This window comes from Trichomycterus rosablanca, chromosome 15 (genome assembly GCF_030014385.1).
Source record: "Trichomycterus rosablanca isolate fTriRos1 chromosome 15, fTriRos1.hap1, whole genome shotgun sequence".
NCBI lineage: Eukaryota > Metazoa > Chordata > Actinopteri > Siluriformes > Trichomycteridae > Trichomycterus > Trichomycterus rosablanca.
In genome coordinates this window covers 2,325,887-2,344,661 of record NC_086002.1, presented here as the reverse complement: position 1 = coordinate 2,344,661, position 18,775 = coordinate 2,325,887, and the positions used below count along the sequence as shown (strand labels likewise).

Sequence of the window (18,775 nt, the reverse complement as noted above, 5' to 3'; positions counted from 1 at the left end):
AATAAACTAAACATAGCCCTTAAGTCTGTATTGCTTTGGCTAAACTTTTCTGCCATTAATGTAAATATTTCCTATAAAGTTCAGACACTATAATTAAAGAGTAAGAAATTTTAACTTTCCTTTAAAAGGTGGTGAGGACAAGATGTGACATTTAAACAACTTATTGTGGTGTCAGCGAGAAGGAAGGAAACATTTCTGCTCTTTAAACTGTAGGGGGCAGAACTCTGTATTCAGTTGCTTTTGAGTCACATAATACAGTATAAAGTGGACTATTCCTTCTGCGCCCCCTAGTGGTAATCAGGCGCAGAGCAGCTGCTTAGTTTGCCTGTCCTTGTGTGGGGTGTGTCTGTGGGAACAGCTCCTCCTGCAAAATGCCATGTTTAGGTTATAATAATAATATCATGCCAACCTTTATGTCACCTTTTATAAAAGCTTTATCTCTACTATATCATTCAGAACATTATGGGTTTTTTTTTTAAATTGGATGAAAATGGGGCTTAGTGGGTAGCCAGGTTAAATGGAGACACTGAATTAACCTTTTAGTTGAATGGGTGTGTATGGGTGTGTATGTGTGTGTGTGTGTGTGTGTGTGTGTGTGTGCGTCTGCCCTGCGATGGACTGGCATCCTGTCCAGGGTGTTACTGTGTGCCTTGCACCCATTGAAAAGCTGGGATAGGCTCCAGCACTACCCAACGCGACCCTAATTGGATAAGCGAATACAAATTTGAATGAATGAATGGATAAAAATCAACATCTTTAAAAATGATCACTACATGCTGAAGGTGAACTGGCTGATGTAAATTGCCCATCGGTGTGTGTTTTGCCTTGTAGTAGATTAATGCCCTACATTTTATGGAGGCCCATAAGCAAATGTGTTGCATATATATATATATATATATATATATATATATATATATATATATATGTACATGTAACATATATAATTATTTATACTTAGAAGTATGTACACTGATCAGCCATAACATTAAAACCACCTCCCTGTTTCTACACTCACTGTCTATTTTATCAGCTCCACTTACCATACAGAAGCACTTTGTAGTTCTACAATTACTGACTGTAGTCCATTTGTTTCTCTACATGCTTTGTTACCCCCTTTCACCCTGTTCTTCAATGGTCAGGACCCCCACAGGACCACCACAGAGCAGGTATTATTTAGGTGGTGGATGATTCTCAGCACTGCAGTGACACTGACATGGTGGTGGTGTGTTAGTGTGTGTTGTGCTGGTATGAGTGGATCAGACACAGCAGCGCTGCTGGAGTTTTTAAGCACCTCACTGTCAGTGCTGGACTGAGAATAGTCCACCAACTAAATATATCCAGCCAACAGCGCCCCGTGGGCAGCGTCCTGTGCCCAATGATGAAGGTCTAGACTGACTCAAACAGCAGCAATAGATGAGCGATCGTCTCTGACCTCTACAAGGTGGACCGACTAGGTAGGAGCATCTAATAGAGTGGACAGTGAGTGGACACGGTGTTTAAAAACTCCAGCAGCGCTGCCGTGTCTGATCCACTCATACCAGCACAACACACACTAACACACCACCACCATGTCAGTGTCACTGCAGTGCTGAGAATCATCCACCACCTAAATAATACCTGCTCTGTGGTGGTCCTGTCATGGCTGGATTACTGACCGGGCCAGTGGGGCCAGCGCCCAGGGGCCCTTGAGGTCAGGGGGCCCCGGGGGGGGGGGGGGGGCCCTGGCCCAAAACATTTTGCGATGCCTATCAACATTTATGATACAATATATTTTTATTTCCGAGGGCCCTCCATTTTAAGGATCCTCTGACTATTAGGGACTTTTACCCCAGGGCCTCTTGGGGGCCCTAGCCATGCTTTTGGGGCCCCTAGCCATGCTTTTGGGGCCCCTAGCCATGCTTTTGGGCCCTAGCCATGCTTTTGGGGGCCCTAGCCATGCTTTTGGGCCCCTTATGAAAATGGATGAGGCGTTGTGGCACTGCTCTGACTTCGACTTCTGGCTATTAGGGGTCCTAGGAAAGAGGGGGGCATATTTTTAGAGGGCCCTGGTTATGAGAGCCCCTACCAGGGGGCCCTAGAGAAGAGCAGGGCATACCATTATAGGGCCCTTGATCACGAGGGCCCCTGCTATGGGGCCCTTGACTTCCATAGAAGTCGTTTACCATGGCTCTTTGACTTTCTAGGGACCTACAAATTGCCAGGCAAGCTACCATATTTCATAACAGACGTTTTGTTGCAAATATGCGACTCAGGCCCTTACTTAATGTTTCTGAATTTGTATTGTTTCAAAATTATTATGTTCAATTTCTGTTAAGCGCAGAGACACAAATTAATTTAGCAATTTTGCAATTATTTAAATTTAAGACAAGCAATTTCAAGCAGTTTGAATGCATACACACAATTAACTGAGCTATTTGATGTTCTTTTCATGCCTGACAATATGTCCAACAGTGAGCTCACTTTAAAGGCTAACTCACTCGCTGCAGCATATCCTTCAGATCTGAACATGAGCCTGGCAGATGAATTGATACAATACATTTCATTCAGAACAGAAAAAGAAAAATGTCCTAGTAAAATGCTCAAAACCATGATAAATGTGAATTTACAGTCAACCTTTCCAAATGTCTACATAGTACTTAGACTTTTTTTGACTGTGCCTATCACAAATTGTGAAGGGGAGCGTTCATTCTCCAAACTGGCTCGTATTAAGAATGAACTCAGGATTAGGATGCGCCAAAACCGCCTGAACTCACTGTCACTTCTGGCCATTGAATCAGATTTGGTCAGACAGCTTAATTTTGATGAATTAGTGGATGACTTTGCAAGAAAGAAGAGTAGAAAGAAACTTATATAAAATAGATTCTTGTGTTAGGGTTAGTTATTGACAGGTTGTTTAATGTATTAATTTATTTATGGGTTTTTTTTTTGGGGGGGGGGCGGGCGGGCGGGGGGTTCCTGGGCAACTCTTTGCCCAGGAGCCCAGACTATCCTTAATCCGTCCTTGGGTCCTGTGGGGGTCCTGACCATTCAGGAACAGAGTGAAAGCAGGTTAAAAAGTCAGTCAGTAATTGTAGAACTACAAAGTGCTTCTATATGGTAAGTGGAGCTGATAAAATGGCCTATTTTTATATATGTTGTGTTAATAAAACTGCATATATATATATATACATTTAATATTTATGCTAACATATATGGATACCACATATAATACCATATAATGAATCCTATAGATATATTTAGTATATGTAAACACACACTTTTATTATAGGTATTTCATATATGGTATAAACTTACATCTACATAGATCCAGAGGATACATGTATGTTATAATAATATATCACCTTATAGCTAACATATGTGGAAAAACCATTACTGATGTCATATATTACATTTCCCTGTAAAGGGAAGAGGCTCATTTAGTCAGCTTAGCTTATCAATGCAATGTTAATTAAGTAATAATAATTAGGGGTGCCGGAGTCTAAAGCTACTCTCTGTAAAACTGATATCTTACTTCTTCACATTTTCTGTTGTTTTACCCCGAGGTGGTTCTGAGGGAAACCTGTTTTCCCGCCCGAGGTTAAGGAATGAAGTCGAGACTGCCGTGTAAACAATGCTGCTCCTGCCAGATGTGAAAGATACCTGGCGTGTTTGCACCAAGAATAATGTCAAGAACTCACTGCAGACTTTATCACAGACTGAACTTAATAATAACTCATTTTAATTTGGGTCTGAGTCTGGTTCCTCTCAAGGTTTCTTCCTGTAATTTTAAGGGAGTTTTTCCTTGCCGCTGTCGCCCTCAGCTTGCTCAACAGGGTTTTTGTATCTGTTGGTCCTGGAGTCTGTAAAGTTGCTTTGAGACAATGTCTATAGTAAAAAGCGCTATATAAATAAAGTTGACTTGACTAATAACGCACAGAAACACACAAACATTTGGATTAATAAACATGTTTAAATCCTCCTTGCACACTCCATGACGATCTAATGAGTGAGTCTCAGGATTTGTCGAACAATAAAACCAAAAGTATTTGGACACTTGCTTTCTGTTTGTGCGACAGAGTTAAACATCCTTCGAGGCTTCGTTCCAAAATAGCTCATTTTTTTTAAACAAGAGCACTATGTAGGGTACAAAATCCACTGTGTTTTACCCTACATAGTGCACCAGTGTGTTATTTAGGAGTTGATTTGGGGTCAGACCATCGACTTCCGTTCTCCTAATCGATAGTGAGCTGAATCGAGCCGTATTGCCGGTATGATGATGATGATGATGATGATGATGATGATGATGATGATGATGATGATGATGATGATGATGATGATGATGATGATGATGATGTTCAGCGGGCGTCGTGAGCTCGGGTAGACACGTGTTTACGGTTAATCGAAGCTGTAATATCGTGTCTGGATTATTCTGCAGCCCTGCAACATTTTCACCTGCAACAGTTGCACTGATATTGTTTCAATGAATCTTGTAAGGTAAGAGCATCAGATGTTTAAGGCGTTTAAAAATGACCAGACAACAGAAATGGCACGACGCGTAATAGCTGCTCATTGTGTCCGGGAGGGTCGTAACGATACAATCATTCACATCGATTATTACAACACCAAGAAACAGTTATGGGTCTAATTATGAAGAAAGATTCTGATCATATGGATGCTCTGCAGCAGGTTTATTGAAGTGATTTGGAAGACAGTTTGGATTGTGTGTGTTTATTTAGTCCTGGGCTGGGTCGCTGTGGGTCCGGTGCCACTTGCAAACACTAAGCGCAAAGCACACGCCACATGTAATATAGAGTATACTATTACACTTATGCACGTTTTTACATTCATTACATGTTTTTATGTGTTGTTTTATTATTGGTGGTGGTAGTGATGGTGGTTGGGGTGGCGGGGGGTCTGTCTTCACTGGAAACTACACACCTGAATTACTTTCTTAATTAATAAATGCATTTCTTTGTTGCAATTGTATATAAACACAACGAAATTTGTTATGCAACGTCTTGTAAACAAAACATACACAGTCGCATGATCATAAACAATGAACGGTGAAATAGACATACAACCTCCTCAAAGTCCTCATACACAAACAATATCTAAAGGTATAAAGGTGAAGGTACAGACTTTACATGATATAAGAGTGTTTTTTTATATAAGGTAGTGGATATATATACAGGCTTTACATGATATAAGGTAGTGTTTTTATATAAGGTAGTGGTTATATACAGGGGTTGGACAAAATAACTGAAACACCTGTCATTTTAGTGTGGGAGGTTTCATGGCTAAATTGGACCAGTCTGGTGGCCAATCTTCATTAATTGCACATTGCACCAGTAAGAGCAGAGTGTGAAGGTTCAATTAGCAGGGTAAGAGCACAGTTTTGCTCAAAATATTGCAATGCACACAACATTATTGGTGACATACCAGAGTTCAAAAGAGGACAAATTGTTGGTGCACGTCTTGCTGGCGCATCTGTGACCAAGACAGCAAGTCTTTGTGATGTATCAAGAGCCACGGTATCCAGGGTAATGTCAGCATACCACCAAGAAGGACAAACCACATCCGACAGGATTAACTGTGGACGCAAGAGGAAGCTGTCTGAAAGGGATGTTCGGGTGCTAACCCGGATTGTATCCAAAAAACATAAAACCACGGCTGCCCAAATCACGGCAGAATTAAATGTGCACCTCGACTCTCCTGTTTCCACCAGAACTGTCCGTCGGGAGCTCCACAGGGTCGATATACACGGCCGGGCTGCTATAGCCAAACCTTTGGTCACTCGTGCCAATGCCAAACGTCGGTTTCAATGGTGCAAGGAGCGCAAATCTTGGGCTGTGGACAATGTGAAACATGTATTGTTCTCTGATGAGTCCACCTTTACTGTTTTCCCCACATCCGGGAGAGTTACGGTGTGGAGAAGCCCCAAAGAAGCGTACCACCCAGACTGTTGCATGCCCAGAGTGAAGCATGGGGGTGGATCAGTGATGGTTTGGGCTGCCATATCATGGCATTCCCTTGGCCCAATACTTGTGCTAGATGGGCGCGTCACTGCCAAGGACTACCGAACCATTCTGGAGGACCATGTGCATCCAATGGCGGTGCCGTGTATCAGGATGACAATGCACCGATACACACAGCAAGACTGGTGAAAGATTGGTTTGATGAACATGAAAGTGAAGTTGAACATCTCCCATGGCCTGCACAGTCACCAGATCTAAATATTATTGAGCCACTTTGGGGTGTTTTGGAGAAGCGAGTAAGGAAACGTTTTCCTCCACCAGCATCACGTAGTGACCTGGCCACTATCCTGCAAGAAGAATGGCTTAAAATCCCTCTGACCACTGTGCAGGACTTGTATATGTCATTTCCAAGACCAATTGACGCTGTATTGGCCGCAAAAGGAGGCCCTACACCATACTAATAAATTATTGTGGTCTAAAACCAGGTGTTTCAGTTATTTTGTCCAACCCCTGTATACTGTATATATAATTCAGATGTTGATGAAGCGATCCAGATGTATGAAGCGATCCAGATGTGTAAATTATGGCTCAACCAATTCAGAACTGCAATCCAGATGCACACACACACACATTTTATATATATATATAATGTATATATACGTATATACGTGTGTGTGTGCATCTGGATTGCAGTTCTGAATTGGTTGAGCCATAATTTACACATCTGGATCGCTTCATCAACATCTGAATTTTATTTCTATTTTACATTTTCAGCATTTGGGAGACGCCTTTATCCAAAGCAACTTACAGTTGAGACTGCATACACTGCAAGCAATTGAGGGTTAACGGCCTTGCTCAAGGGCTCAAGGGCCCGACAGTTGCAACCTGGCAGACGTGAGGCTTGACCTTCCCGTTACTAGTCCTGCACTTTAACCACTGAGCTACCACTGTCCCCATTTTACTTAAAATTCAAGTGTTCCATGCAGAACTTGTCCTAAAACCCATGTGTTGTTATCTGTAGATTCCGGAATCACTGTTTAGTTAATACCTGGAACATGTGTTGATGAAGCCAAAACGAGTTCTGCTTTATTGGAAAATAAAAAACAAACGAGGCAAAAGTTGTTGCACTTCAGTTGGTCGTCTTTTGTGTGTCTGTAAGAACAAAATATGAGGAAACCTGATAACCTCATAAGCTGTTGGACATCCAATTCCAGAACCATTAATACAGAGTCTCCACCCAACCCTTCGTAGCTAGAACAATCATGAAACCAAAACCAGCTTTGAGTTTGTTAAGGTTGCCGTATAAAAAAAGTATAAATAATACACATAAGATGATACACTAACTCTAGTGCCACAAGTACGTAGACAAATTTAAAGGCATATAATACACCAACGAGGCGTAACATGATGAACACTGACAGGTGAAGTGAATAACACTGATTATCTCTTCATCACGGCACATCCAGCATTTGTGGGATGTGCTGGACAAACAAGTCCAATCCATGGAGGCTCCACCTTATCTGCTGCTAACATCTTGGTGCCTAATACCACAGCACACCTTCAGGGGCTCTAGTGGAGTCCATGCCTCGAGCGGGGAAGGTGGTCAAAATGTTATGCCTGATCTGTGTACATTCTAGCTCAGTTTTATACAAATTGGTGAGGCAGAAACAGTCAGTAAATGTGGAGATATGTAGTGTATGCTTTGGAAAGTAAATAAAGTGTTTTGTGAAGCAGGTTTACTATACTGGTACATTTAGGTCTGCTTTACTAGGCCAAAGCTTTTAGGCTAGGTCTATAAATATAGAAACTGGGGCATATATTCAGGGCAGATGACAAAGTTGGACCTTTGCGAGGGTGTTTGATGAAGTTTACTACCAACAAAACACAGAATTCAACAACTGTGAGTGAGGTATGTAAACACAGGGTCACTTTATATATAGCCTACACATCTGGGTCTCTTTATCTATAGCCTACACAGCTGGGTCACTTTTTATATGTTTCCTACACTTTCAAATCATTAAAGCTTTACCTATCTGGATCTCTGTATCTTTTAATCTGATTTCATTTCATTTTAGCCTAAACATCTGAATCAGCGAAACAATGGTTTATCTTGATTGCAGCCTACAAATCTGGACTGCTTTATCCATAGGCTAACTTTAGCAGCAGATTACTTATCATATCATTAAATCAGACCGAGTTAAATACAAGTGTGAGGTTATTTTATTGGACTTCCTACGCTGTCGTGTGTATGTCTGTTACGAGTCTATGATAAGTGAGAGCCAACTGGGTGTGAACTGGCAAATCGCACTTACGAACTGCACATCACACACCCCAGTCTTCTTCCTCTTCAGTGCAAGTGTTATTGTAAGCTAATGTTCTAGATTTTACGAGCAATCCAGACACAAGCTTTACAGTAAATGCTTATAATGGCACGTAGTGAGATTGTCCTAAAGCGAGCGTGTCCGGGGGGGTGGAGGGTGGATACTTTTTCCTGTAACTGTATAAATATCATGAAAGAATTATCCAGAAGCAGATGCAGATGTTTTATATAAGAAAATCATTGACAGTGAATTAAGGACGTTGATGAATAACCAAAAGTTGACAAGTAATCAATTGGTTTATTAATGCTGTCAATATTGCTCATCAGTTTCATGTAGAGGAAGCCCATGTTGTGCTGAAAGCTTACTTACTTTATCATTTGACTTTCTGATGTTTGAGTTTCAGATGCTTACATACTTTAAGATATGCAGTGTACACTACAGGGTTAAAAGTATGTGTACGCTTGATCATAAGCTTACCATTAGCATACCATTAGTATATATTAGCCATATAAACTATTAGCACCACTAATCTTCTGGTAAGGCTTTTCACAAGGGTTTGGAACGTCGATGAGAAATAGTGTTCAATTAGTCTAAACAGCATTTGTGAGGTCAGGCTGGTTCGCAATCGACATTCCAATTTGTTTTAAAGATCGGGATGATGTCAGGGATTTGTGCAGGCCACCAGAGTCTTTCCACACCAAACTTCTCACCAAGATCAGGCTTTTGCGCAGGGGTACTGTCATGCTGGAACATAAAAGGGCCTTCCTTAAACTGTTGTCACAAAGTTAAAAGCATTTTATTTATTTTACTATCATTTTATACACCTGTATAGTGTATAACGCATTACATAGCATTATATAAACATTGCAGGAATGCGACAGATCGTGGGACGCGTCTTTTATCCATGTTCACCGGCGCATCCGTTCAGTGCTGCCTCAGACTCCACAGGTCCTATGTTTCCACGGCAACGCTGACATCACGTAATCGTGTTTAAAATGCAGAGATCCTCACTCATCCTCCTCCATGGTTACCAGCTGTTGCCAGGCAACCATCCGGACAGCAGCTTGTAGCAGCATCAGCTTGATTTGATTAGCGAGCAGTCACGAGTCCGGCTGGTTCAGCGATCACATCCCTCGCTCTGACAAAACACTGGAGTTTATTTACAGTGTTTCTGACATGTTTTAGGGTTTTAAAGTATTTTTCAGTTTGATTGTCATTATCCTGTCCATTTTTTGCCTTTTGATCATTTAGACATGTCCAATCCCCTATTGCAGTGCCCCCTTTTGCCATCTGTCAGTGGTTGACACTTGCATAGAGCTATAACATACATGAAGATGATACCCCACCCTCAACAGCCAGTTGTGTCTGTAAGCACCAGGCCAGGTCTCAGTTTATACAGCACTTTTTACAATAGACAATGTCTCAAAGCAACTTTACAGAATCCAGGACCAACAGACCAAAAACCTCTGTTGACCAAGCTGAGGGCGACAGTGGCAAGGAAAAACTCCCTTAAGAGGAACCGGACTCAGCAGGGACCCCCGTCCTTGGGTGGCCTGGAGAATAATTTGAATAAATAGGATTTACACAAATCATACAAACACAAAATTAAAATGAACTAAAAGCTATAAATAGCAAAAATAATTGGAGTTATTATTCAGTCCAGTCTGTGATCAAGTCTGTAGTGAGTTCTTGACATTCTTGGTGCAAACACGGCAGGTTTCACATCTGGCAGGAGCAGCATTGTTGGCACGGCAGTCTTGACTTCAGTCTTGACAGGCTTTGTTACAAGATTTTGGATCTATTCATCTACAAGAGCATTTGCGATAAGGCCTAACTTACGCTTTCTCTTAAACTCTGTGTTCCTGTACACATCTGGAATGGAGTTCAGGTTGTGGCAGTTGTTTTACACCAGACTCTTTAAATTTTCTGTGTGTCATTTATTATTATGTCACTGTTGAAGCAGGAAAGTCGTTCCCCACACCAAATCAGCACTAAATGTTCCTCCACACCAGACTCATCAAAGAATGTGTCATGGGCACAGTCATGCTAGAAGCAAAGGGCTACAAAGTTTAAAGTTTTTAATATGCATTAATAAAACTAAAACTAATAAACATACTTAATAATTGTAAGGGGTAGCCAAATACTTTTGAACATACGATGTATTGGAGCAGTATGTGCATTTACGTTGTAATAATTGTTTTCTCTACATTTACAGGTTTATGAACAATCGAGCACCAGCTAATAAGAGGTATCAGCCGACAGATTATGAGCACGCAGCTAACTGTGCCACACATGCAGTAAGTCCTGTTACACATTCAGTTTTAATACAGTGAGATTTCTGGATTACACCAGGTTTAGGATTTTAATAAATGTTTGGTGCTTTATAGATGGACAAAAAACGTGTCGCCTGAAAAGTTACACACTTTTTACACTCAATTCTGAGTAAATACCATGGTACAAAAATGGTTCGTGGCTTTACATGGCAGTCTGGGTCCCTCCTCAGCCAGCATGGGCATAGCGGATGCAAAAAAATGAGCTGTAGTTGAAAATTGGACGTGATCAAACTTTGAGATATAGGAGAAAAACAGCATATGCTAAATGCTGAATTGTATACATTATACAAAAAGCACTTTCTAAAAATCTTCTTCCCCACAACCGAACTAAAACTGGCTTCTGTTAAAATAGCATAAAACAAATTATAAATGTATTAATTAGTTATAAATTGCTGCATCAATCTACCTGCCATTTCATGGGTGGCTAAGTGGGTAGCACTGTTGCCTCACAGCAAGAGGGTCCTGGGTTCGATTCCTAGGTGGAGCGGTCCGGGTCCTTTCTGTGCGGAGTTTGCATGTTCTCCCCGTGTCTGCGTGGGTTTCCTCCGGGTGCTCCGGTTTCCTCCCACAGTCCAAAGACGTGCAAGTTAGGTGAACTGGAGACACTGAAATGTCCATGACTGTGTTTGATATATAACCTTGTGAACTGATTAATCTAAACAAACAAAAATAAACCCGCCATTTCAACATTCATTGAATATTAGAGGGCTAAATTGCTGATATATTTATAAATTCTGAAATCAGAAGTGTCTGGACACTTATGGTAACCACTTTTAAGCATCTGTTGTGATTATATAACGTGACTTTGATCTAGCCCTTTGTATGTATAAATGTAGTATTACAACTCATATACAGTTGTTACTTTTGTTGAATTGTGTACACATTTTGGTCCTCTCTGTCTGTAACTGTGTGTATCTGTAATATTTATTCCTTCACTACCAACATTTGTTTTGAACTTGAACAGCTCTGGATCCTTCCAAGCATCGTTGGTGGAGTTTTGCTGTACTTCCTGTCTGATGATCACTGGGAGGAGATTGCAGCGTGGCTGTATGGCGCCGGACTGTCAAGCCTTTTTATTATTTCCACAGCCTTCCACACCATCACCTGGAAGAAAAGCCATCTCCGGTACACACACACACATTATAGCGTATTTCCTAAAGAAGCAGTCATCTTTGTAAGAGAACATGTACAATCTGTGCTCTGTCAGTCTTTGTTCTGACGTGTTTTATGAGAACATTTTCTTTTGCAGGAGTTTTAGTCTTACGCATCTTTGCATGTTTCTGCTTATGTTCTCAGATCAGTCGAGCACTGTTTTCACATGTGTGACCGGATGGTGATCTATTTCTTCATTGCTGCATCCTACACACCCTGGTGAGCATGAGGGGAGCATTTATATATATATATATTCTTTATGCATTTTCTCCCCTTTTTTTCCAATTGCCCGATTGCGTCATGCTTCCTCTCCACCAATGCCGATCCCTGCTCTGATTGAGGAGAACGAAGCTAACCCACGCCCCCTCCGACACGTGGGCAGCAGCCGTATGCATCTTATCACCTACACTTTGACGAGTGCAGTGCAGCTCAGCGTTGTGTACAGAGAGACACACCCCGAGAGCACTCTTTTCTCATCTCTGTGCAGGCACCATCAATCAGCCAGCAGAGGTCGTAATTGCACCAGTCATGAGAGAGAGACCCCATCCGGTTTAGTCCCACCCATATCTGAACAACAGGCCAATCGTTGTTCATGTGGCCGCTCATCCTCCGCCGGCAAGGCAGAGCTGAGATTCGATACGATGTTTTTGAGATCCCAGCTCTGGTTCCTGTGTGTGTTTTTACCGCTGCGTTACCTGAGCGGCCGTAGGGGAGCATTTTTAGCGCACAGTAACTCATATTCTTACATTTCTAAAACAATTTGGGTTTGGATTTGGGTTGTTGAACGGTTACCATTTTCTTGATGTCTCTATAGACCAACAAGGAAAAGAAATTCACACCTTAGCGCTGGAGGGATCAGCAGCCTATTGCAGCAGCTCTTACCTACTTTGCTTTTTTGTGCTCTTTTTGCTCTTTCTTCTTAATATTTTTTATAATTTTTTATTTTATTTTTTATTTTTATTATACTTACACTGTACTGGAGCTGCTGTGACACTCGAATTTTCCCCATGTGGATCAATAAAGGAATCTTATCTTATCTTAAATCACCAGTTTATATTGACATGTTGGTGTGTTTGTGTCTTGTTAGGCTGACGTTAAGAGAACTTGGTCCATGGGCTGCTCACATGCGCTGGGTGGTCTGGGTGATGGCATCTGGAGGAACAGCATACGTCTTCTTTTTCCATGAGAAGTATGTAAATGTGTGTGTGTATGTGTGTTTTAGGTCTTCCTGGTGACTCACATCAGTGTCCTAGTTTAGTAGAAAGAGTCAGTGTGAAAAATACACATATTACTGCCAAATGTACCCCTCAGTCAACCAATCATTCACGAATATAAAACTGAAGACTCGCATACGAAGATAACTAAAACAAAAATGAAACAAGAAAGACTATGACTTGGAAATATTAATAAATAAATAAATAACTTCAATGTTCCTGCCATGAATGTAACCAATGTGTTAACATGGTGTTAAACAATAAAATAAACAAACTGCCAAATGTATGATCTCACAGCCCAGCTCTAAGGCAGCAAAGCAGTTCCAAATCATAAGACACCCTCCACCATACTTTACAGCTTTTATAAGGCTTTAGTGTTTGTGTGCAATACGTTATAGTGTGATTCAAAAAGGTTTGGTTTAAAATGCACTAGAGAACATCCTAGATATGAGGAAATTATGCAGAAATCTTATTAGTATCAAGTGTTTCTGATTATGCTTCCTGATGTTGCAGGTATAAAGTAGTCGAGCTGGTCTGCTACACGTCAGTGGGAGTGTTTCCATCCATGGTTATTCTTTCTATGGTAAGAAAATGTCCACGTCACATGACCCCAAACATTAATTCTCTCAGAGGAATAGAAACTCTTACTTTATCTTCTTGCTCTGTCTCTCAGGCCGACAGGTCGGGTCTGTGCGAGCTGTTGGTTGGTGGTGGGTGTTACGTGTTGGGGATGGTGTTCTTTAAAAGTGATGGAGTGGTGCCATTCGCACATGCCATATGGCACCTGTTTGTCGCCATGGGGGCGGGCATCCATTACTACGCTATCTGGAAGTACCTGTACACACCTGGCAATCAACAGACCAGCACCGCCCGGTGACACAAACATACACAAGAAGATACCTGACAGTATTTATATATAATATGATGATGATGTTACATGAAGGTGAACAATATTTGATTTAAAACTACTGGTTTACACACTGCTGGTGGGCAGTGCAGCTACTGTCCTTATTTTTTATTCTATCAGGGATTTATGTGTGTGTCATTATAAATACAGGCAGATCCTGTAATGTAGGAAAAACCAGAAGCTAAATTCAGAGAGCGTGAGAGCTACAAGTTTCAGAATCCATTTGCTTCACTTGTTCTTTGAGATACAAAAGACAAAGAAGCAAAACACTGAACGATTCTGATTGAGCACTTTTAGCCTGCATTCCAGTACTAATAACCTATAATTATAAACAAAACTTTATGGAGACCTGACATCAGAGCATCACATCCAAAACTATGGACAGTAGTATCAAGATGATACCAGTTTGCTCCACTCTTAAATACAGTATATAGAATATATTTTGAAAGGTGCCTGCAGGAACTCACCTCTATTCAGCATCCATGTTGGGCAGCAAGGTCTAATTCACAATTAACGTTTCAATTCATCCCAAAGGTGCTAGACATTGTTCAAGTTACAGCTTGTGCAGAACAGTATTACTACCAGAGTGAGTTTTGGTACATACCACTGCAAGCATGGACATTTCTGTCATTTGCTCTAAGATGTTTCCACTTGAACACAACGGCACTTACTGTTGAACACGCAGCTCCTGCAGGGTATAAATATGAGCTTAAAGTCACTGAGCTTTTCAAAATAGAGCAGAATGCCTGTATTTGTCGTATATGCATATGCAGGTGTACAGTATAACGTAATTCTTTGTTTGCATATCCCAGCTTGTTCGGAAGCTGGGATTGGAGCGCAGGGTCAGTCATTGTACAGCACCCCTGGAGCAGAAAGGGTTAAGATTTACCTTTCGATTGATGGCCCTAAGCTCAACCCACTAGGCTACCACTGTCCCAAAAAATGAAAGATCTATTCTGTTGGTTGTGTTAATCTTTGGGAACTAAATGCTTGATTTTAAATACCGGATACAAACGAGTGTCAAAAATAAACACTAGTAAGAACTGGTGTCGACACTTGTCTCCATGTAGAGTACAGAAATACCACAAGGAACATTGTGATGCTTGTTCTGAATCATGGTGGTGCTAGAATTGGTGTTGCAATGCAGGCTCTTAAATAAATTAAAATTCAGTGTATTTTGGATTTAACCAAGCACACACACCGGTGTAACCTTCAAGACTCACTTAGGGGTAAAATGTAAAATTACAGGACAGTTAAAAGTACAGCACAGTTGATCTGATACCTATTATGTATTGTGTAACAGGGATCTTTGATTGCTGTTTTTTTCTGACACTGCCAATAGAGACACTTTTCTTCCTGCCAAGACATAAAGATTTCATGTATACAAACCTTTATTCCACAAAAGATAGGACAGACTGTAAATGCACTAAGTCAGAAAGCAGTCATTTGCCGAATGCCTTTGACCTATACTTAATGCCATAAGTATTATTTGGTTGGAAGGAGAAAATGACCCTCCAGAGTGTTTCCAATGTAAAGTTCAAAAGCTAGAGTTGTTAGCCATCGTATGTGGGTCTATTAGAACCCAAAGCATGTGGTTGAGTGTTGAGTGCAAAATATAACAAACATAACAACTAAGGAACTGAACAGTATGGAGCTGAAGACAATCAGTGAAGAATGAATGAATACCTTTTTGGAATGCTAATGGTAAATTGGTGAACACACTTCTGTCCCAACTGTTTTGGACCATGTTGCAGGCATCAAATTGCCCAAAATTATATACCCTCACAGCTTTCTGTTTTATAAGCATTTTACACACTGTCCTAAATGTATGAATGAGTTGTGTATACTTTTACAGTATGTTTACTCTATACTGTTTACTACTAATAGGATATTGATATTGTCTTAATGGTATTATGGATCAAGTCACATCCTTGTATTTCATTCATGTGTCTGTGTAAGACGCCATAAGTGCTTTGAGCTTCAGTCTGCCAGCAGTAGGTCTAATGCCCGGGCTTAATCCCAGTTCTGAGTTGTTTGTCTGACGTTTACCTTTAGAAGGAAGTGTAAGTAGCGCTAAATCGAGTCCATTTTCTACTTTAGTTTTCCAGCCTGAACTCAGCTAGCTCCTTAGGACACAAGGTGGCCAACGATAATGATAAAAACTGGCCGGACTGCCTATAGTCCACACTTTTGACTGGGCTGTAGTGGCAAATGCTTTATTCTCAGGTACTTTCTCAGGATGCCATTCCCATTTCTTCCACTGTTGTGTGGAAAATGGAATTTTACTTTGTGAAATGGCATCCAAAATCTTTCTTAGTAATTATACTTGACTACTGCTGGTCACTTCGTTGTCCCCACATGAACAGAATATCTGTTAAAAACTATAGAAGCAGTGGTCTCTTGCTACCCAAACTGCTACCATAAGCAGAAATGTGTCCATCTTTAGTGCATAAGGTGACAGTTTGTTTTATTTCCCAAGCAAATAAGCAATCTAAGCCATTTTTCAAGAAATGACTAATAACTAGTTGTTATAAAACCAGTATTTGATTATGTATGTAGCAGTGGGAAAACGTAGGAACCCCTGCACAAAACCAGTACCTTAACTTAAACTCACACATCCAATACTGAGGCTTTACCACCAGGTGTCGCCACGTTAATGAGGTACATCGTTAACATAGGCTGCCATCTAGTGGGGTGGTGGGGTTGCATGCCGTACATGAAAATAGGCTTTAATTAGATGAATTGCAGCTCCAGTTTTTGATGCATTTAGTTGTTAAGATGTTAAATGCATTTCTAAAACAAAAGTAATATAGTGTTGGTCATGGTGTACAGTAGACTGTATTTGTTTCGACCACAAGCTCTTTCTAGTCGGTGCCCATCAACAAAAGCCAGTTGCAGTGGTTTCATGCAAGCTCACAAGTGACAAACCAAGAGTGAAATCAGCAGCTTCTCATCAGCCAGTTTGTGTAAAACATTTACATTTTCAGCATTTAGTCCACGCTTTTATCCAAAGCGACTTACACTTGTGACAGTATACATCTATATCTAAGTATATATCTATTGGGGGTTAAGGACCTTGCTCAAGGGCCCACCAGTGGCAACCTGGCAGTAGTTGGGCTTGAACTGGCAACCTTCTGATTAATGGTCCAGTACCTTATTCACTAGGCTACAGCTGCCAGATTTAAAACATGAATGGTTAAGGTTAGAAGTGGGATTCGCTTTGCCACATGATGGATACCAAAATCATGTCATTCTAGATGCTAAAACTTACACTATTGTTGAGTCATTTGAAAATACTAACTACCAAACGAAAAGTTTTGATTTATGGAACAAGCAGGTTTAGCTTCACTTGTATGAACAAAATTACTTTTATATCATTTAATCTTTAGACATTGCGTATAAGGCTTGTGGAAACATTTACACACATACTGAAGTCAATTCTACAGTTGCATACACTGCAGGGGCAAAGTTATGTGGACAAGCTTTCTAATGATCAAGTTTAGATGTTTTAGATGCCACACTCACTGCTAGGTCAGAGCCCTGACTTGAACATCTTGCGAGCTAGACTTTCTCCTCCAACATTATTGCTTGACCTCATAAATGTTCCTTGAGCACAGATTACCACAGACACAAGCCTAACTCATATTATTGCCATATTATTGGTCTTGGAATGGGATGTAAAACATGCCTATGCTAAGGTGTCTACATACTTTTGCCTGCTATTGATATACATTCAGAGCAAATGAAGCTGAGTAGATGATAGATGAATCAACTTTTGTACAAAATCCTGTAAAAATAGTGACCGTTTAAAAGCTTTGAACTTGCACAGTGTACCTCATGGGCCAAGCATGAATGCCAGGACCCAATTTCAAAATCTTTCAGAATTTTCAGGAGTTAGTAGTTTAAAAAGCTCACAAAAATGTATATGTATATTATTTATGTATTATTTATTTAAATTGTATTTGTTCTTTTGGATTACATTATCTATTACTTTTATTATTGTTGTTGTTGTTCCCTGACAAAACTTAACGTGTTCTGTACAGTGTTACAAACTACAGCTCTCACTGCCACAGCAAAATCACACCAATCGTGCATTTAATATAACATAGTAAACATGGTTACAAATCAATGTGCATTTTAACCCCCAGTCAACACCAATAGCACAAACCCTAGTCAGAGTTAATGTGTGGCCTAGTTTACAGTCAGTTAAAGGCAGAATAAGATGGATTAGAATGTATAAATGTCTTTTATGGTTGTGCTTTTTATTACCTCAACTCTGGTTTCTGATCTAGATATTACACCAGATAAATTATTTAATTATACCAAGATAAAGTTCTGTCTTTATTTTTATGAAGTCCTCATTAATATTGTTGTTAATTTTATTTTGCTTGAAGTCTCTTTTCCTTTCTTTATGCTACACATGGAGAACTAGTTAATGTCTTTGAGCGAATTACAGCTTTTTAACTGCCACTTTATATACATACATATATATACATTTTAGAATTGATATAAAACATTAACAGACAATGAAAACGGTTGAATGTGCATCTTAAGCCCTGGCCTGTGCAAAAGTCTATGCACAAATAAATATACTGTAATGATTTTAACAATAATAACAATATTAATAGGATTCATAATCTGTTTCACATCACCAGCTTCCAGTGCAAACTAAATTTAAATGAAATTTAGAAAAAGCTTTAAATTTGTTGCAATATTAGGCAGTGACGAGTATTAAATGATTAAATTTAATCAATCAAAATATTTTTTTGTGCTATTTATAGGAGGTGAATAGGTGCTTGTGATAATTGACCAACAATTCAGACAGATTCCCACAATACATCCCACACATTTCTGATGTATTAAAAAATGTTTACGCTCATGATATAATTTGCAT

At 40.2% G+C, this 18,775-nt stretch overlaps 1 protein-coding gene across 1 annotated transcript; it reads left to right on the top strand.

The window, feature by feature from the left end:
- The first annotated feature begins 4,424 nt into the window (after positions 1 to 4,424).
- Positions 4,425 to 13,851, top strand: LOC134329254 (monocyte to macrophage differentiation factor 2). The gene is made up of 7 exons (XM_063010461.1): positions 4,425 to 4,473; positions 10,491 to 10,572; positions 11,573 to 11,733; positions 11,905 to 11,979; positions 12,848 to 12,949; positions 13,488 to 13,557; positions 13,648 to 13,851. The coding sequence occupies exons 1-7, from the start codon at positions 4,460 to 4,462 to the stop codon at positions 13,849 to 13,851; spliced, it is 708 nt and encodes a 235-aa protein (XP_062866531.1). The 5' UTR covers positions 4,425 to 4,459.
- Positions 13,852 to 18,775: the final 4,924 nt, after the last annotated feature.

Coding starts and splice junctions, on each gene's coding strand:
- LOC134329254 (XM_063010461.1), top strand. Junction 11,734..11,904: donor TGGAAGAAAAGCCATCTCCG/GTACACACACAC, acceptor TTATGTTCTCAG/ATCAGTCGAGCACTGTTTTC. Junction 12,950..13,487: donor GTCTTCTTTTTCCATGAGAA/GTATGTAAATGT, acceptor CTGATGTTGCAG/GTATAAAGTAGTCGAGCTGG.